A 21,758-nucleotide genomic window follows, 5' to 3' on the forward strand; every position below is an offset into this window, starting at 1 on the left:
TGTGTTTTGTTGCACATCAATATATTTACACATTCTTCTCCAAATGTTCATCATGTTGCAGTTTATCTGTTTTGAACATTTATTGTTAAAACACACAATTTCCATGAAATTATTCCATTTAATTCCATTGCTTTCTCTGTTATATCCTGGAAAACATAGAAGATTGAGTACGGTTTCCACTATGAACCAAAATTAATCTGCATTTTTTTCTGTCTAGTTCAGTTTCCAAATGATAACACCGATTGGGAAACACACACAAATACTCAATTGCATTAGGATGCATTTAGTTGCTAGTTGTGACCTGTAGTCCATCTGAACTGGATCTACATACAATCTGAAAATAATAAAAAGTAAATCATATCATTGCCCATGTTGATATATACACAAAAATGATGTTATTTTTACAACACTAGCTATATTTTTCAGCGAATTTACATGCATATCTATTTCTAAATAATAATAATACATTTAATTTAGAGGCGCCTTTCATGTCACCCAAGGTCACCTTAAAAAGTATAAAATCTTACAAAATTTAAAAACAAACATGATAAAAACAAGACAATGTGATAAAAACAAGTGAAGTGCATAGTGTCCAGTTATAGAGTGTAAGCTAATTTGAACAGGTGAGTTTTGAGTTGTGACTTGAAGGTTGTGATGGTGTCCGACTGTCTTATGTGTGGGGGGAGGGAGTTCCAGAACCTGGGTGCTGAGCAGCTGAAGGATCGGGCACCCATGGTAGGAGGAGGAGGTTTTTGTAGTGGATGCGGTATTGTACCGGGAGCCAGTGAAGTTGAATGAGAACAGGGGTGATGTGGTCAGCTGATTTGGTGCGGGTGATGATCCGGGCGGCTGAGTTCTGAATGATTTGCAGTCTGTTGATGAGTTTGGTGGGGAGTCCAGTGAGGAGGGCATTGCAGTAATCGATGCGTGATGTGACAAATGAGTGAACCAGGAGGGTAAAATGCATATATAAATACCAAACTTAGCTTTGTGTTTTGACCAGATCTTTTTCTTTTTCAATTGTTCTTTCTCTTAATGAGGTGGATTCTAGGCCCATGCTTCAGGAACATGATCATTGTTAAAAAACAAACTACTGTTTCACAATGATGTTGCAGGCGACAGGGCCTCTGAACGTGAATCCAAGGTAGAACGTGACGTTTTCATTGCTATGAGGCACTGATGGTACATGGAGAGGCGCTACACTGAACTTCTTTTTCTTGGGGCCTTCAAGGTACACCACTCCATCTTCAGTCCATCCAGAAACACATTTCAGCATTGTGGCAATCTCAGGCTTTTTCCAGGCCTCACCCCTAAACCATTTCAAGCGTTTCTCAGAGACCGAGAACACCTTTGTGACTTTTTCAAACTTTTTCTTGTGGACAAATCTATCCAGTCCATTGCCACTGCCCAGAAAAAAATGGGTGTACAGCCTTCTTTTCCGCTGAGGAATGTCCTTCATCTTGGTCCAGTAGTCTTTTTCCAGGTTTTCAATGGCTTCTTGCACAATTTCATATTTGGTTTCTTTTTCATGATGGGTGTCTTCATCCTGTGGCCAGAATAGCAAGGTAAGCAAGAACAGGGCACTTGGTAAACATTTCCTTTTATCAGTTGGGAACTGATGGCAAAGTGCCTGCAGATCTTTCAGAGAAGCTACCTGTTGAGTGTGTGGTGACAGGCAGTTTAGAGTAAGGTGGGCCATTATGTAATTGATGATATCCCTTTGACCAAATTTGGCCTTTTTTGGATTGCTGGGGTAGAGAGAAAGGATTGTCTCGAGAAGACATACCGCCTCCCTCTGGTCAGTTAGCTTTGACAGAATGGATGTTATGTTACCCCCACCAAGATGATAGATGATCATGCGTTTTTGGAAAGGAGTTAGATTGGCTGGGACTGATTGCCCCTGATGTGCAGTAGAATAAGATTTACTGAAATACTTCCCATACTCTGAAGATTTCTTTGCCAACCATTTAAGTGGATGATTTATCTTCTCTCCAGGACTTTCTGGGGGCTCTTCTCCATCTATACCAATGTCTGTCTGGAAGTAACCGAGGTCCTCAGATATCCATTCCAAGGCATCTTGCATCGTCTTGTTGAGTTTTTTCAAACGGCCATGAAATGGTTCCCAGGCATCTATAACTTCCTCAGGAATGTACTCTGTTAACAGGTACTTCATGCACTCTGAATGGCCATTGGTTCCGTTTGCAAAAACTTGTAATGAAGAGATCAGTTTGAGCAGGCTGCATCCCACTTCAACTTCAGAGAAAAACCATGAGCTGCTGACAAATTCCATGTCTGCATCAGCTGCTTTCTCACATTCTTGAAAACACTCAATGGCTTTCAGTGCAGTCTCCACAGCATCTGCTGTATTTTGGGCTGTCTTTTGGACACCGTCCATCGCTTTGCATTTTGCTTGGAACCATTTCCTGTACACCTGCGCCTTTGTGTCAAGTATGTATGAGTTGTTGGGCAGCTGTTTGGCCGCTGTGTCTGCCCAGTATTTTGCCTCTTCGAACTTTTCATAAGTGTAATGAAGACGAGCAAGTTGTTGTGCAAAGAATGGACATTTAAGAAAACGCTCAAAAGCTTTCTTGAGTAACTCCATTGCTTTGTCTGGGCTTTTCTCAATTTCACACACATGCTCAATGAAAGGAGAGAAAAGGCTATCATATTTGTCACCTTTGCTTTTCCTGGATCGCCTCATAAAAAGTGCTCTCAAAAGTGACCGATATTCGTCCCTTCCAAATCTGTGCTCAAAAAGCATGTCGTCACAGAGCAAATCCATTGCCAAACTGCTTTGGGTCTGCTGGTTCCCCAAAAGCTGTTGGAGAATTTCCTTTGCAACGAGCGGGTGGATGATTCGGATTGATTTAATGTGCGTATTTTCATCTCTAAGGTGCAAGAACACTAGTTTAGCCTGATCACTGAGGGATTTCTCAAACCCATGCTGGCGAAACCTTTCCAGGTGAATGGTGATGGCAAGCAAGGCTTGACAATGGGACTGAGAGATGAAAGAGTTTTGAACATAGGTGTTCAGCAGTGCCACATAGAGAATGAGGCGAGTGACAACAGATTGATGGTTAATGCCTTGGAGCAAATGTTCCACAAACTCTTGAACATACTTCTCATTGAATCCTTCACTCATCAAAACAAACGTCAGGATGAATTTCGGTGCATATCGTTCCTCAAGCGCCTCTCGTTTTCCGGCAAACTTTCTCCTCTCCTGATCAGACAGTGCGTGAGTGACAGACACGTTCTGTAATGGAGACTCCTTGCATCTCTTCTCTGGGTTATGGGATCGTCTGCAGCTCAACAAGATGAAACACAGAGTTCCATACTGGATTCTTTTGGTGTTAACGGCAACCTCCAGTTCGTTCCTGAGATCATCCAGATATTCTTTGTCCGAGTCTTCAATGAGGAGAAGCACAGGAAGACACGTCTGTGGATCTTTTTCCTCATATTCTCTTAGTTCAACTGAATGTTGCGCCACAACAGCAGCTGAGTATGTCGGCTTCACAAGTGCACACCTAAGATCTTTCCTGTTGTTCCACAGCACCTGTCTTGCCACAGTGCTCCCACCACTTCCTGGATGGTGGTAGATGTTTATACTGTTCACCGGAGTTTGATCTGCATTCCACTTCAAAGCCTCGTTGAGAAGTTTGGAAACCTCTTTATACGCATCTCTTTCAATTATCTCTCCAACATGCCCGTGCTCAGCAAGCCAGAAATTCAACCAGTTTATTCTCCCGCCACGGTAGAACTGATGGTCAATGTTTTCCTTCTCCTCCTCGATGAATTCTTTGCTTGTTTCATCGCAATGATCGACTGTCAGAATTTCCAGAGGATACATCTGTTCCTCTTTGTGCGTTTCAAGAAGACATGTCCCTTTCACAAAGACCGGCAAGTGTTTGCTGGCACATGCTTTTACAGGTTGTATTTTCTGCAGCGTTGCATTAATGTGACTCATTTTCATCCCGACAATACTGGAATTGTCCAGAGTTTCTTTTCCACATGACCCCTCTGCAAAGCTTTGCCACTTCTGGAAGTTTTTCTCTGATTCACAGATGCAGATGATGTCTTCATGGCCTTCCATGTCAGTGAAAAACTCATTAAAGGTGTGCAAGAGTGGTTTCTCAACTGGTGATGTGAGAAGAAAGATGACCTGGAATGTCCCTTTTGGCAAGATCTGTTTACAGATCAAAGACACAGATTCCCGCAGTAAAGTCATTTTTGTCTTGATCCAAGTCATTTCGTCGCACGAAGCTTCATTCCCTTTGAAGTCGCAACGGCCATTACAAAAGATCCAGCTAGTTTGCTCAAACAGATGCAAGTAGCTCGTGAATTCTTTGACGCTCATGTCACCGGGCATCCTGTAGCTTTGCAGAGAATGCATGTTTGCAACGTGATGCTGAAGGTATTTACTGCAAAGACCTTGGATCTTTGAGTCTGGATCGAAGTCAAACACACAGAACACCGCCATGTTAAGCAGCCAATCAATGTTGCAAAGGTCATCAGGGTTGAATTTGTTTGTGACGAATATGAACCATTTATCTTTCTCGATGAATTTCTTCCCACTCGTCATTAGCATGTTGAGTTTCCTTCCGAGGTCTTGGGAGGAGTCTGGAGCACACCGGAACTGATTCTTCTCTGCTTCCTCTCTTAGGGCATCCCGATCTTTGACTCGCTCGTAGAAATCACTTAGTTCTTTGTCTCTCACTGGCTCCGTTTTTGATCCCACCCTCCGCAGGATCGTTTCTTTCTCAAATTCTACTTTGTTTGACGTCTCTTTGAAGTTTGGCAGACGAACTTCATACACCTTGCCCTTAACGATATTTATTAAAGGCATGATGTCAACCTCGACCACATACCTCTTTTCTGTAGTATTTTGATCTATAACCTCAATGAACCTTGGCGGGCGTACACACTGGCGTACGTGCTCCGCGCCAGAGGAGAAACTCCTTTCAATGTAGTCCAAAGCATCTACATAAATGTCTTTGTCTTGCACAGGGATGCCGATTATCTCACCGTGCACATATCCTGCGTCCTCCTTGCTGTCCATAACACCAAAGTGTATTGTACCGTTCGTTCTGATATTCATACAGCCAGTCGCAAATTTAAGGACCTCTTTGGCAAACTTAGCTTGGAGTCTTGTGCGCTCCAACTCAGCTGCCACAGAAAGAGACTTGAATTCATGGCACGGAGATGTCAAATTAAAAGCCCCCGATTCCGGTTGCAGGACTCTGTGCTTTACATATACGAAATCAATCCCTTCTTGATCAAATGGCCGCGGTCTGCAGTCTTCCTTTGACATCAACACACATTCTTCCTGAGCTGTTTGTCTGTCCTTTAAGGTCACTTGATCTCCCGCAGGAATCTGTGCTGGAGGACCTTCACTTGTTGTGGGAAGAGATGTTGGATTACTGTTTTTCTGTTCCAAAACCTTTTTGGTGTTTTTTTTCTTCTCTTGAGACTTTTGCTTGTAATTGATGAGCTCATCTCTCTTTTGAATAATCAAATGAGCAGGCCCTGATTTCATGCAAATCTTCGACTTCAAAAAGTCCTCATCCAGTGCAAGAAGAATTTTTCCATCTACTTCTTCCTCATAGAGCTTTTCTATGTACTGCTCTTTAATTCCAATGGACCTTAGCCAGTTGCTTACTTGAGATTCAGTCCATCCCTTGGGGGACTGCTCAAGTTCATCAGCTGTATGGTGAGAAAGGACAGAAAAAACAAAAGGTTTGATTAGAAATAAATAAATAATCAGAGAAGCACTATGGTTGTCTTCCACATTCAGGAACAGTTTTCAAATTTAGAGATGATTAGTAAAACAGTCGTAATAATTCAATATGATAATAAATTGTCTTTCAATGTAATTTTAACGTGATTACTTTAAATCCTCTAATATAGGCCCGGGCCTTTATTTACTCAAGTGTATCGCGGCCCAGAATTAGAGACAGGCCCCTATTTCTATTTTAGCAAAACGGACTACCAGTATAATGAATAAAAACAAGATTTTGTGTCTATTTGAACCTATAGAATACTAGGTGCTCCGCAGCTGCCATATTACGGTAACAACTTTCTCCCTCCCCATGAAGCCCACCACATCCCTCCCCTCTACGCCTCGAACTGTCACCAGCCGCCGCAACCTGAAATCTCTCACTCCCTCCGCTCTCTCCTCAACTGTTATTTCCTCACTACCATCCACAGAACAGTTCTCCTTAATGCATACTGAGGAAGCCTCCTCCATCCTGATGTCCTCACTCTCCTCTTCTTTGGACACTCTCTGTCCCCCAATCTCACGACCTGCGTGATCATCTCCCTCCCCTCCCTGGCTGTCCGAACCTCTGCGAACCAACAGATCATTGTTGCGAGCGTCAGAGAGAAAATGGAAGAAATCGGGCCAGCACAAGGACCTTGCTCACTACCACCACCTCCTCTCTGACTTCACCTCAACTGTTTCGGCAGCTAAATCTGCCTTCTACCTGGCAAAGATCAACTCTTCCGCCTCCAACCCCAGGAAACTCTTCTCCGTGTTCTCCTCCCTCCTCACCCCTCCTACCCCTCCCCCCCTTCCTCCCATACTGCCGATGATTTTGCAACTAACTTTACCAAGAAAGTAAATGACATCAGCTCCTCATTCACGCCTATTCCCTCCCAGAAGACATCTCCCCCAACTCTCAACTCTGATGGTCTTACCAGCTTTAGCCCCCTCACCTCTGAAGACGTTCACGCACTTGTTACATCTAACCGTGCCACCACCTGCTCCCTTGACCCGATTCCCTCCCCTCTTCTCCAGGACATCTCACACGACATCTTGCCATTCCTCACCACCCTGATCAACTCCTCCCTCACCTCAGGTGTCATTCCAGCAGCTTTTAAGAAAGCCTGTCCTTAAAAAACCCACCCTAGACGCTACTGACATCCAAAGCTACAGACCTGTATCTCTTCTTTCATTCCTCTCTAAAACCTTGGAACGTGCCGCCTACAACCAACTGTCATCCTATCTCTTGCAGAACAACCTCCTTGACCCTAATCAATCAGGATTCAGGACTGCTCACTCCACTGAGACGGCCCTCCTCACAGTGACCGAGTCCCTGCGAGACGCCAGAGCCTCATCCCACTCCTCCGTTCTCATTCTCCTCGACCTATCTGCTGCATTCGACACAGTCAACCACCAAATCCTCCTCTCCACTCTGGCAGAAGTTGGCATAACTGACTCTGCTCTAACCTGGTTCACATCATACCTGACAAATCGCTCCTTTCAGGTCACATGGAATGGCTCTATGTCCAAACCCTGTTCTCTGGACACGGGTGTCCCTCAAGGCTCAGTATTAGGACCGCTTCTGTTCTCACTATACACCAGATCACTAGGTTCTGTTATCACATCGCATGGATTCTCCTACCATTGCTACGCAGATGACACCCAGCTGTTCCTCTCTTTTCCCCCAATCTCTGACACTCACATTGCAACTCGCATCTCGGACTGTCTAGCTGACATCTCTGTCTGGACACCTCAAGCTTAACCTGAATAAAACCGAACTCCTCTTCATCCCAGGGAAAGACTGCCCTCACATGGACCTGTCGGTCACTGTCGAGGGCATCACAGTATTGCCGTCGTCAACTGCGAGGAACTTGGGTGTAATCCTCGATGACCAACTATCCTGCACCGCCAACATCACTGCTGTGGCCCGATCCTGCAGATTTGCCCTCTACAATATCCGCAGGATTCGGACCTTCCTCACAAAGGATGCAACGCAACTCCTCGTCCAAGCACTGGTCATCTCCAGCCTTGACTACTGCAACTCTCTCCTGGCCGGACTCCCGGCCTCTGCGATTAAACCATTGCAGCGTATCCAGAACGCTGCAGCACGCCTTATCTTCAATCTACCCAAATTCTCCCATGTGACCCCCCTCCTCCGTGACCTCCACTGGCTCCCTGTTGCAGCACGCATCCAATTCAAGACGATGGCACTGGCCTTCAGGGCCATCAATGGAACGGCACCCATCTACCTTCAAACACTGGTCAAACCTCAGTGCAGCACTTCGCTCCTCTACTTCAGCTGGCCGGCTGGTACCACCATCGCTGAAATCAAACAAATGTCGCTCAGCAAAGTCCAGACTCTTCTCTGTTCTGGCGCCTCAGTGGTGGAACGAACTCCCGACTAATGTCAGGACAGCAGAGTCATTTGCCATCTTCCGAAAAGACTCACCTGTTCAGACTTCACCTCGACTCTACATAGCATGACCCACTAACTGCTCCCGGATTTCAAACTGACCAACATGGCGGCTCGTTTGGAAACTTTCTCTTATTTTACGACAATAGTTCACCAAAATGTGTTTCTGAAAACATTTTATGCGAGAAATAAGCTACGCAGTTGCTGAATCTGTCTTTATTTTAGATCAACGGTCAGTCTAAAAGATTTTCGAGAGCTTGCGGGAGGCGGCGGCGCCCCATCTCTCAACACTCGCCGCAACTCGAAGGCATTGCACGGCTTCTAACATAGCGTAAATCCTCTAATATAGACAATGGGAAGCGTGGAAATAACGCTGCCTGTGGACAAAAAAAATTGTTTATTTCAATTATTTTGGTAAACACCAAACGGAAATTAAATCCATCTCTCAACTCAAACAGTCTCTACAACCTGCAGTCTGTCAGTCAGTCACCAGGGCAACACTGTTGTTGATGAAGCGAAGGAAGCACTCAACATATCCTTCCTGTTTTGTTATTGTAGCGTTAGTACCGCTGTATGCCATACTGTGATAGTTCCCTGTTAATAGTCTGCAATTTACGAATACTGGTTCCATACTAAGGTGTTGCACATATTAATAGTGTCACAGTGTTGTGGTGACTAAATATAATGCTGGTGAGGAGTTTCGACTGGTGCAATCTGATCAGCCAGTTACTTACTTACTTAGCCACAAGGCCATTTATAGGTGTGGCCCTCTCGATCCAGCCAAAAAGGTATCACTGCACACATATCAAAGTCTGGCGGCCCCTTGTACTGAAAAGAAGGACGGACGTCTCAACACTTCACTCACTCACCCATCATTTTTGCTCTCCTTTCTTCGTCACATAATCAACATTGGTTTTTACGATCATCACATTCCATCTGCAAGATATAAGATCATTCTTCATTACTGCCAGGGCGGCGGAAAAGACATTTTGACATGTGTGGAAGAGACGGGTCGAATCTGAAGGAAGGATCTTGACTAGATGGATGATTATGGGTCACATTCATATTATAATGGCAGGAAGGACAATACACTAGGTACAATGTCTCTAATCTGTATCTTGAGGGCAGGGACTTTAAACAAATGTGGTGTCTGTATAACCAAATGTAGTCTGGGAGTAGCCGGGATGATACATTTGACATATTATGCTCAGTTATCAGTTACAGTTATGCTCTCAACTGACCGCTACAGAGAATATATGAATATATATATGAATATATATATATACACATACATACATATATACAATGCCTTGAAAAAGTATTCATACCCCTTGAACTTTTTCACATTTTGTCACTCTACAACCACAAACTTAAATGTATTTTATTGAGATTTTATGTGATAGACCAACACAAAGTAACACATAATTGTGAAGTGGAACGAAAATGATACATGGTTTACAAAAATTTAAGCAAATAAAAATCTGAAAAGTGTGGTGTGCATTTGTATTCAGCCCCCCTGTGTCAATTTGCGCTTATAGGACTAGATATTACAATCCCTTAGATAATCAGAACTTGTGTAACATTGTTGAGTGGGGTAGGAGTAAAAGCATCCCTGGGGTCTTCAGGTGGGCACCCTGTTTCACTAGCGTTTCGTTGATGAGCCCACGACACTTCCACAGGGCTCAACGGCGACACCTGGCGTCCCAGGTGCGCCCCCCTCAGCTTTTACCCCTCAATGGTCACTTTGCAGCCCAATTGGGGTCCTTTCTCTTGATCTATAGCCATCTGCTGCTTCGTTCGGCAGCCTCTGACAGTGATTTGACGGCTTTTCGGAAGGCCTGTCCTCGCACTCCCATTCCCTTAAGAAGCTTGGTTGTGGACGTGGCAACGAATCCTCTAGAACCGACCTCAACCGGAAGCACCTGGGCACGCCAGCCGCGTTGTTCTGCTTCGGCTGCTATGTCAGTGTACTTTAGTCGTTTGCGTTCATATGCTTCACCAACTGCAGCTTCCCATGGTACAGTTAGTTCTACAATGAACACAGACTTCTGGGAGGTTGACCACAAGACCAAGTCCGGCCTGAGGTTAGTTGTAATGATCTCAGGCGGAAAGATGAGTTTCTGGTCTAAGTCAACCTGCATTCTCCAGTCCCGGGCAGTGTCTAGGAGGGTTGCTTCCGCTCTTGCAGGTGTCTTTGCTGGGAGTTGTCCTGCTCTTACAAAAGGGGTGGTGTTTGAATGTCTAGGCATTGGGGGAGGGAGGGCATTGTGGGTAGTTCTCCTTCCTTCCAGGGTGATTGCCAGTTGTCTTAGGACCTGGTTGTGTCTCCAGGTATAGCGACCTTGGGACAAACTGGTTTTACAGCCGGTGAGGATGTGCCTCAGTGTTGCAGGGTTTTGGCAAAGCGCACAAGCAGGATCTTCTCCAAACCATTGGTTTAGGTTCTTGGGCGTAGGAAGAACATCATAGGTGGCTCTGATGATGAAGCTGATTTGGCTTCCTTCCATTTCCCAAAGATCCTTCCATGTTAGCCTTCGATGCTCCAGGTTTTCCCATCTAGGAGCATTGAATACTTTGTAGAGCCACCTTTCGCTGCAATTACAGCTGCAAGTCTTTTGGGGTATGTCTCTACCAGCTTTGCACATCTAGAGACTGAATTTTTTGCCCATTCTTCTTTGCAAAATAGCTCAAGCTCAACCAGATTGGATGGAGAGCATCTGTGAACAGAAACTTTCAAGTCTTGCAGAGATTCTCAATTGGATTTAGGTCTGGACTTTGACTGGGCCATTCTAACACATGAATATTCTTTGATCTAAACCATTCCATTGTAGCTCTGGCTGTATGTTTAGGGTCATTGTCTTGCTGGAAGGTGAATCTCCTTCCCAGTCTCGAGTCTTTTGCAGCCTCCAACAGGTTTTCTTCCAGGATTGCCCTGTATTTAGCTCCATCCATCCTCCCATCAACTCTGACCAGCTTCCCTGTCCCTGCTGAAGAAAAGCATCCCCACAGCATGAGGCTGCCACCACCATGTTTCACAGTGGGGATGGTGTGTTCAGGGTGATGAGCAGTGTTACTTTTCCGCCACACATAGCGCTTTGCATTCAGGCCAAAAAGTTCAACTTTGGTCTCGTCTGACCAGAGCACCTTCTTCCACATGTTTGCTGTGTCCCCAACATGGCTTGTGGCGGGACTTCTTATGTCTGTTTTTTAACAATGGCTTTCTTCTTGCTACTCTTCCATAAAGGCCAGATTTGTGGAGTACACAACTTATAGTTGTCCTGTGGACAGATTCTCCCACCTGAGCTGTGGATTTCTGCAACTCCTCCAGAGTGACCATGGGCCTCTTGGCAGCTTCTCTCACCAGTGCTCTCCTCGCTCGGTCTGTCAGTTTAGGTGGACGGCCATGTCTTGGTAGGTTAGCAGTTGTGGCATACTTCTTCCATTTTTGGATGATGGATTGAACAGTGCTCCTTGAGATGTTCAAAGCTTTGGATATTTTTTTATAACCTAACCCTGCTTTAAACTTCTCCACAACTTCTCCACAACATTCATATATACATTCATATATATATATATGAATATATATATACATTCATATATATATATATATATTCATATATATATATATATACATATATATATATATGAGAGAGAGAATATTTTGCTATATATATTCATATATATATATTCATATATGTATATATATTTATATGAATATATATATGTATATGAATATATACATATATATATATACACTCAACAAAAATATAAACGCAACACTTGTTTTTGCTCCCATTTTTCATGAGATGGACTTAAAGATCTAAAATTCATTGCAGATACACAATATTACCATTTCTCTCAAACATTGTTCACTAGGGGTGTAACGGTACATGTATTTGTATTGAACCGTTTCGGTACGGGGTGCTTGGTTCGGAACGGAGGCGTACCGAACGAGTTTCCATTCGGACATATTAAGTAGAGGACCGCATTTGTGGAGCATGCTGCAGCCGCACATGCGCAGTTGCGCACACCGCGACACAATAAACAGCAGTAGTAGCGGACGTCATGGCTAATGCCGCTAGCGTTGGCAACAAGCCAGAGTTGGAGGACCCTCCCGCGACATTAAGGTCTCCCGTTTGGGAACACTTCGGCAAAGCAGTTTGCCGACATTGTTCATGTGAGGTCGGGTATATTTCTGGCAACACGTCAAACCTGTTGACGCATTTGAAACGGCACCACCCCCACGTGAACATCGCTACAATGAGGAGAAAGACGAGCGTAACGAGCGTTAGTGCAAACACAGCTCCCCACCGCGTTTAAACAGCCTCTCCCTGCCCTGTTCAATTTTGCACATCAGATGGAGAAAAGATTTGTTTTTAAAAAAACAGTCTGAGCCTTATTCATGTTATTTAATCCGAGCAACAACTTGAAACTATTTAGTGTTGCAACTGTTCAATTTTGCACATCAGATGGAGAAAATATATTTTTTAAAGAAACAGTCTGTTATTTTTTAAATAAATATTTTAAATACTTGTATTTATATTTTTGAGCAGCATTCTAGCTCCAGTGCATGTTCCTACTGTTAAAAGCACAAAAGTAATAAACAACTAGCACATTTATAGTTTGCATTTTGTTTTCTTACTGTACCGAAAATGAACCGAACCGTGACCTCAAAACCGAGGTACGTACCGAACCGAGATTTTTGTGTACCGTTACACCCCTATTGTTCACAAATCAGTCTAAATGTGTGATAGTGAGCACTTCTGCTTTGCTGAGATAATCCATCCCACCTCACAGGTGTGCCACATCAAGATGCTGATCTGACATCATGATTAGTGCACAGGTGTGCCTTAGACTGTCCACAATAAAAGGCCACCCTGAAATGTGCATTTTTTGCTTCATTGGGGGTCTGGGGACTCAGAACCAGTCAGTATCTGGTGTGACCACCATTTGCCTCATGCAGTGCAACACATCTTCTTCGCATAGAGTTTATCAGATTGTCAATTGTGGCCTGTGGAATGTTGGTCCACTCCTCTTCAATGGCTGTGCGAAGTTGCTGGATATTAGTGGGAACTGGTACACGCTGTCGTAAACGCCGGTCAAGCACATCCCAAACATGCTCAATGGGTGACATGTCCGGTGAGTATGCTGGCCATGCAAGAACTGGGACATTTTCAGCTTCCAAGAATTGTGTACAGATCCTTGCAACATGGGGCCGTGCATTATCTTGCTGAAACATGAGGTGATGTTCATGGATGTATGGCACAACAATGGGCCTCAGGATCTCATCACGGTATCTCTGTGCATTCAAAATGCCATCAATAAAATGCACCTGTGTTCTTCGTCCATAACAGATGCCTGCCCATACCATAACCCCACCACCACCATGGGCCACTCGATCCACAACATTGACATCAGCAAAGCGCTCACCCACACGACGCCACACACGCTGTCTGCCATCTGCCCTGAACAATGTAAACCGAGATTCATCCGTGAAGAGAACACCTCTCCAACATGCCAGACGCCATCGAATGTGAGCATTTGCCCACTCAAGTCTGTTACGGCGACGAGCTGGAGTCAGGTCAAGACCCCGATGAGGACGACGAGCATGCAGTTGAGCTTCCCTGAGACGGTTTCTGACAGTTTGTGCAGAAATTGTTTGGTTATGCAAACCAATTGTTTCAGCAGCTGTCTGAGTGGCTGGTCTCAGACGATCTTGGAGGTGAACCTGCTGGATGTGGAGGTCCTGGGCTGGTGTGGTTACACGTGGTCTGCGGTTGTGAGGCCGGTTGGATGTACTGCCATATTCTCTGAAACGCCTTTGGAGACGGCTTATGGTGGAGAAATGAACATTCAATGCACGAGCAACAGATCTGGTTGACATTCCTGCTGTCAGCATGCCAATTGCACGCTCCCTCAATGCTTGTGGCATCTGTGGCATTTTGCTGTGAGACAAAACTGCACATTTCAGAGTGGCCTTTTATTGTGGGCAGTATAAGGTACACCTGTGCACTAATCATGATGTCAGATCAGCATCTTGATGTGGCACACCTGTGAGGTGGGATGGATTATCTCAGCAAAGCAGAAGTGCTCACTATCACACATTTAGACAGATTTGTGAACAATGTTTGAGAGAAATGGTAATATTGTGTATCTGGAATGAATTTTAGATCTTTAAGTCCATCTCATGAAAAATGGCAGCAAAAACAAAAGTGTTGCGTTTATATTTTTGTTGAGTGTATATATATATGAATATATGAGAGAGAGAGAGAGAGAGAGAGAGAGAGAGAATATTTAGCTAATTCTGAGTCTGAGTCTGAGAAAGCCCATTCACATACAATTTTTCATGAGTCATTGTTAACATACAAATATTTGCTTTAAAAACGTAGGGAGTGTAGAGTCCTTAAACGAAAAAAGATATGCTGTGATTGTCCTCTGGAACGACGTTATTAATTAGTTAATATCCCCTAAAGACCAATGTAAGAAACATAAACTAGTGGGAGCGAAAGTAAAATGCATGCACTTTAGAAAAACACTTTCTAGAGATTGTGGTCGCCATTTCCTGAGATGAAACAAATCAGTATCCTATTTTCCAACATGTCCCCGCTCCGCCCGTCTACATTACATATAATACTTAAATACATAGCCGAACATTGTCCTTACCTTGGATTAACAGCGATACAGTAACGTCAAGACTGCTGCTTCTTCTTCACTGGACCTCACGATAACTGTCTGCTTGGCTGCACCTACTGCGCCTGCGCAGCTCGAACTCGCACAGGTTTCGTTTTATGGAGAAATGCAGGTCCAGCACAAGTTGAAACAGCGGCTCCGCATACCACACTGCCACTGCGTCATCAAAATCAAAACATAGCGTAAATCCTCTAATATAGACAATGGGAAGCGTGGAAATAACGCTGCCTGTGGACAAAAAAAAATGGTTTATTTCAATTATTTTGGTAAACACCAAACGGAAATCAAATCCATCTCTCAACTCAAACAGTCTCTACAACCTGCAGCCTGTCAGTCAGTCACCAGGGCAACACTGTTGTTGATTCATATATATATATATACATTCATATATATATATATATATACATTCATATATGGGTCAAAGACGCGGCATGTCAATTCTGGTGTCCGAAGCATATTTATAATGTTAAAAATATATAAAAATTTTAAAACACTACATTTTGTTACTCAACTCTCCCCACTTTACTTATTCACAGGAGTATTTACTATAAGAAATGAAAATTCAAGGAGCTATTTAGCTCAAAAGTACAAAACTGTCCCTCCTGGATAACGTCCGGGCTTAAAATCTATGTACAAAAATATGCTAAAAATGTCAAAAATCTTAATAAAAACATTAATTATGCACTGGGGCATAATTGTGTTGATGTTTGTAATGACACCTACAAATATAGTAACAACACTAAGCTTATTTACATTTTTATTCAAGAAATACTTTTGTCCCTACTTTTGGATTCCCAAATGTCCCTCCTGGGTAACACACTTAAAGCGGCAATATATGACCATATTTGGATGTGGATAGTCATATTGCAGGGTGTTGCATCAGCCAACAGACCCCGAAGGACCCCCAAGACAGAGCACAAGGTCAGTAAGTCTCTCTTAAAATGTTGATATTTTACCTTTTCGGTCGGTCGTACCTGACGTCCTCAAATCATTTGTCTTTCTGGATAACGCTAATAAAATATTTATAATTTTTTTTATTTTTTAAATGACCTATTTCATGTGAAATATGACATTGATGTGTTGAAGATTAAGCTAATATTTTATATAGTAGACCCAGTTAGTGCCTGATTATAAAGGAAATTTTGTTTTTTTGTCCCCCCTGGATAACGATATGTCCTCCCTGGATAACAAAGATATTCTGTTACCCAGGACATGTCCTCTGTTATCCAGGATGGACATGTAAATCAATTCAGATTTTTATCAGTATCTGTAGCTTTTTAGGCATTGATTGATGTTGTAATGTTATATTTTTATTATTATTAATGATTAATTAAACGATTAATGAGGCAATATTATGTATTTTTGAACTTTTATGACATTTTTTGTTATCTTTTTCAATGATAGCACCACAGGACATTACCCGTTTCCTGTCTCTCTCAACTGTGCTATCTAATAAATATCTTTTACATATATATATATACTGAACTAATCTTTATGTTTTTTAATAAAGTTTTAGTATAGCTTACGATGTTTAAGGGTCAGTTTTGTCCTTGCAGATGCCACTGTCTAATAAAGAAAGGCAGAGACTTTTCAGGGCCAGGAAGAATGCTGAGCCACAAGCTAGGGCTGAGTATCTCGAGAAAAAGAGAGAAAGGTATTGTGATTTAGTAAAGTGATTATGCAGATCAGTTAAAAAAGGATTAAAAAATAGGTTTACACTTGTTCGCAAAATATGTTAGTTAAGCAATGTGATGTGATGTTTATGGTAGGGCACATTTCTTCTGGAGCATCGGCATCTTGGTAATTTATCAAACCTGTATACCATGTCATTTGTTTTATTTCTAGGTACTACAAAGATAAATCCAAATCAAAGCCCCAGACACCTATACAGCTGATGACTCCTTCTTACTGTATTAGACTAAAAATGTAGTTGTTATAAATAACTCAGTTACTTAACTGAAACTTTGAAAGATTTGTTGTTTTTAGGTGAGTTTATTGTGAAATCAAATCCATGGCATTTTAAGTGATTATCTATTGTTACATTCAGAAAAATCAACTCTAGTTTTTTAACATTTTAATATTTTAACATTGCAAATGACTTGGTCACTTGGTGACTTTAACACTGACATTGTTGAACAAAAAGCTTGTTTGAATGTTTTGATGCTATGCTGTTACAAACAACCGAACGTGTTTTCGTATAGTTACGTCGCTGTTACATTGTTGCATGAAATTAAAGATTTAAAAAAAAAAAAAAGAAGAAATCACTTTTTCAGATCTTTTAACAGTTGTCAGTTTCTTTGTATTATGTTGGTTACAAATGTCCTGAAACAGCCTTTAATGAAATATTTGACACTGAAATCGTGCAGTGGTCATTCCTGGCTAACAGCATGTCATTCTGGGTAACAATGACACAGTCAAATAATTCAACCCAAATTTCATATTATATTACAGTATTGTGTTTTTTTAGGTGAGGATACAATAACAACCCTTTTACTTACACTGTGAAAAATCTTTAAGACATTTTCCATCTTTTTTCTCTTTTCGGCACTAAATATTGTGTGACAAACAGGAACGAATGAAGCCATTTCACTATAAATGTCCAAATATATTACATTAATTCTGATAAAAATGTTGTTTTCTGAGAAGTAATTATTTGTTGAGCTCTAACTATAATTATCTAAAAACATTTAAATGCCAACAATGATAGAAATTTTAATTAATTTTGAAAACCATATACGTTACCCAGGGGGGACATTTCCCACGGGAGAAATCATATAATTCACTGAAAAATGTTTATTGCATTCTTAAAACAAATTCCTGTTGTTGAGTGATATACAAAACACTCTAATAAAGATAGAAAGTGACTTAATGGGTATTTTTAGCCAATTTCATTTTTTTCCATTTTTAAAATCCTTATTCGTCTTTGACCCATATATATATATTCATATATATCATATCATATATGTGTATATATATGAATATATATATATATATGAATATATATATATATATATATATATATATATATATATATATATATATATATATATATGAATATATGAGAGAGAGAGAGAATATTTTGCTAATTCTGTCTGAGAAAGCCCATTCACATACAATTTTTCATGAGTCATTGTTAACATACAAATATTTGCTTTAAAAACGTAGGGAGTGTAGAGTCCTTAAACGAAAAAAGATATGCTGTGATTGTCCTCTGGAACGACGTTATTAATTAGTTAATATCCCCTAAAGACCAATGTAAGAAACATAAACTAGTGGGAGCGAAAGTAAAATGCATGCACTTTAGAAAAACACTTTCTAGAGATTGTGGTCGCCATTTCCTGAGATGATCAAATCAGTATCCTATTTTCCAACATGTCCCCGCTCCGCCCGTCTACATTACATATAATACTTAAATACATAGCCGAACATTGTCCTTACCTTGGATTAACAGCGACACAGTAACGTCAAGACTGCTGCTTCTTCTTCACTGGACCTCACGATAACTGTCTGCTTGGCTGCACCTACTGCGCCTGCGCAGCTCGAACTCGCACAGGTTTCGTTTTATGGAGAAATGCAGGTCCAGCACAAGTTGAAACAGCGGCTCCGCATACCACACTGCCACTGCGTCATCAAAATCAAAACATAGCGTAAATCCTCTAATATAGACAATGGGAAGCGTGGAAATAACGCTGCCTGTGGACAAAAAAAAATGGTTTATTTCAATTATTTTGGTAAACACCAAACGGAAATCAAATCCATCTCTCAACTCAAACAGTCTCTACAACCTGCAGCCTGTCAGTCAGTCACCAGGGCAACACTGTTGTTGATTCATATATATATATATACATTCATATATATATATATATATACATTCATATATATATATATTCATATATATTCATATATATCATATCATATATGTGTATATATATGAATATATATATATATATATGAATATATATATATATATATATATATATGAATATATGAGAGAGAGAGAGAATATTTTGCTAATTCTGTCTGAGAAAGCCCATTCACATACAATTTTTCACGAGTCATTGTTAACATACAAATATTTGCTTTAAAAACGTAGGGAGTGTAGAGTCCTTAAACGAAAAAAGATATGCTGTGATTGTCCTCTGGAACGACGTTATTAATTAGTTAATATCCCCTAAAGACCAATGTAAGAAACATAAACTAGTGGGAGCGAAAGTAAAATGCATGCACTTTAGAAAAACACTTTCTAGAGATTGTGGTCGCCATTTCCTGAGATGAAACAAATCAGTATCCTATTTTCCAACATGTCCCCGCTCCGCCCGTCTACATTACATATAATACTTAAATACATAGCCGAACATTGTCCTTACCTTGGATTAACAGCGACACAGTAACGTCAAGACTGCTGCTTCTTCTTCACTGGACCTCACGATAACTGTCTGCTTGGCTGCACCTACTGCGCCTGCGCAGCTCGAACTCGCACAGGTTTCGTTTTATGGAGAAATGCAGGTCCAGCACAAGTTGAAACAGCGGCTCCGCATACCACACTGCCACTGCGTCATCAAAATCAAAACATAGCGTAAATCCTCTAATATAGACAATGGGAAGCGTGGAAATAACGCTGCCTGTGGACAAAAAAAAATGGTTTATTTCAATTATTTTGGTAAACACCAAACGGAAATCAAATCCATCTCTCAACTCAAACAGTCTCTACAACCTGCAGCCTGTCAGTCAGTCACCAGGGCAACACTGTTGTTGATTCATATATATATATATACATTCATATATATATATATATATATATACATTCATATATATATATATTCATATATATTCATATATATCATATCATATATGTGTATATATATGAATATATATATATATATGAATATATATATATATATATATATATATATATATATATATATATATATATTCATATATATATATATATGAATATATGAGAGAGAGAGAGAATATTTTGCTAATTCTGTCTGAGAAAGCCCATTCACATACAATTTTTCATGAGTCATTGTTAACATACAAATATTTGCTTTAAAAACGTAGGGAGTGTAGAGTCCTTAAACGAAAAAAGATATGCTGTGATTGTCCTCTGGAACGACGTTATTAATTAGTTAATATCCCCTAAAGACCAATGTAAGAAACATAAACTAGTGGGAGCGAAAGTAAAATGCATGCACTTTAGAAAAACACTTTCTAGAGATTGTGGTCGCCATTTCCTGAGATGATCAAATCAGTATCCTATTTTCCAACATGTCCCCGCTCCGCCCGTCTACATTACATATAATACTTAAATACATAGCCGAACATTGTCCTTACCTTGGATTAACAGCGACGCAGTAACGTCAAGACTGCTGCTTCTTCTTCACTGGACCTCACGATAACTGTCTGCTTGGCTGCACCTACTGCGCCTGCGCAGCTCGAACTCGCACAGGTTTCGTTTTATGGAGAAATGCAGGTCCAGCACAAGTTGAAACAGCGGCTCCGCATACCACACTGCCACTGCGTCATCAAAATCAAAACATAGCGTAAATCCTCTAATATAGACAATGGGAAGCGTGGAAATAACGCTGCCTGTGGACAAAAAAAAATGGTTTATTTCAATTATTTTGGTAAACACCAAACGGAAATCAAATCCATCTCTCAACTCAAACAGTCTCTACAACCTGCAGCCTGTCAGTCAGTCACCAGGGCAACACTGTTGTTGATTCATATATATATATATATACATTCATATATATATATATATATACATTCATATATATATATATTCATATATATTCATATATATCATATCATATATGTGTATATATATGAATATATATATATATATGAATATATATATATATATATATATATATATATATATATGAATATATGAGAGAGAGAGAGAATATTTTGCTAATTCTGTCTGAGAAAGCCCATTCACATACAATTTTTCATGAGTCATTGTTAACATACAAATATTTGCTTTAAAAACGTAGGGAGTGTAGAGTCCTTAAACGAAAAAAGATATGCTGTGATTGTCCTCTGGAACGACGTTATTAATGAGTTAATATCCCCTAAAGACCAATGTAAGAAACATAAACTAGTGGGAGCGAAAGTAAAATGCATGCACTTTAGAAAAACACTTTCTAGAGATTGTGGTCGCCATTTCCTGAGATGAAACAAATCAGTCCCAACTCAAATGTTCTGTTCCCGCCTATTTTCCAACATGTCCCCGCTCCGCCCGTCTACATTACATAAATACATAGCCGAACATTGTCCTTACCTTGGATTAACAGCGACACAGTAACGTCAAGACTGCTGCTTCTTCTTCACTGGACCTCACGATAACTGTCTGCTTGGCTGCACCTACTGCGCCTGCGCAGCTCGAACTCGCACAGGTTTCGTTTTATGGAGAAATGCATTGAAGGTCCAGGACAAGTTGAAACAGCGGCTCCGCATACCACACTGCGTCATCAAAATCAAATGTTCAAATGTAGCAGTAGGACCATAATAATAACAATAATAATAATGATAATAATAATAATAATCCCATGTTTAAAAGTCCTGCATTGATAAAGAGAAAGAGCCCAAATTGTACTTAAGTAATATCGTTTAGGAGAGTATTGCAACCACAGAGCTTTTAAAGTGACAAAAGAAGAAGAAAAAAAAAAAAGGAACCGGTTTTCAAATAATTACAATAATATTTCTGTCTTGGTTTAAGACAAGACAGCGTTTATTCCATTAGAGCACAACTTTGGTTCCAAAAGCAGGGTTATGAAGGTGGTTTGGGTCATCATTTCTTCCACAATTATGTGTAGAATAGTGGCAGATATATAAATATATCCAATTTAATAGTCGGGAACGCAAATATGGGAAGACACCATTTCAATT

At 41.0% G+C, this 21,758-nt stretch overlaps 1 protein-coding gene across 4 annotated transcripts; it reads right to left on the bottom strand.

The window, feature by feature from the left end:
- Positions 1-467: 467 nt before the first annotated feature.
- LOC311031373 (sterile alpha motif domain-containing protein 9-like) lies at positions 468-21,278 on the bottom strand. Of its 4 annotated transcripts, none has more exons than XM_084037657.1 (7): positions 21,151-21,278; positions 20,199-20,381; positions 19,229-19,411; positions 18,300-18,482; positions 14,835-15,017; positions 9,041-9,107; positions 468-5,700 (listed from the first exon to the last, which is right to left on the bottom strand). In XM_084037657.1, the coding sequence occupies exons 6-7, from the start codon at positions 9,045-9,047 to the stop codon at positions 1,091-1,093; spliced, it is 4,617 nt and encodes a 1,538-aa protein (XP_083893783.1). In that variant the 5' UTR covers positions 9,048-9,107; positions 14,835-15,017; positions 18,300-18,482; positions 19,229-19,411; positions 20,199-20,381; positions 21,151-21,278; the 3' UTR covers positions 468-1,090. The 4 variants fall into 4 exon arrangements, with proteins under 4 accessions (XP_083893783.1, XP_083893782.1, XP_083893785.1 ...); XM_084037656.1 differs by having other exon boundaries at positions 20,199-20,453; positions 21,151-21,208; XM_084037659.1 differs by having other exon boundaries at positions 18,300-18,554; positions 20,199-20,453; positions 21,151-21,208.
- Positions 21,279-21,758: the final 480 nt, after the last annotated feature.

The sequence above is a fragment of the Eutrigla gurnardus genome (assembly GCF_963514095.1).
Source record: "Eutrigla gurnardus genome assembly, chromosome: 20".
Lineage (NCBI taxonomy): Eukaryota > Metazoa > Chordata > Actinopteri > Perciformes > Triglidae > Eutrigla > Eutrigla gurnardus.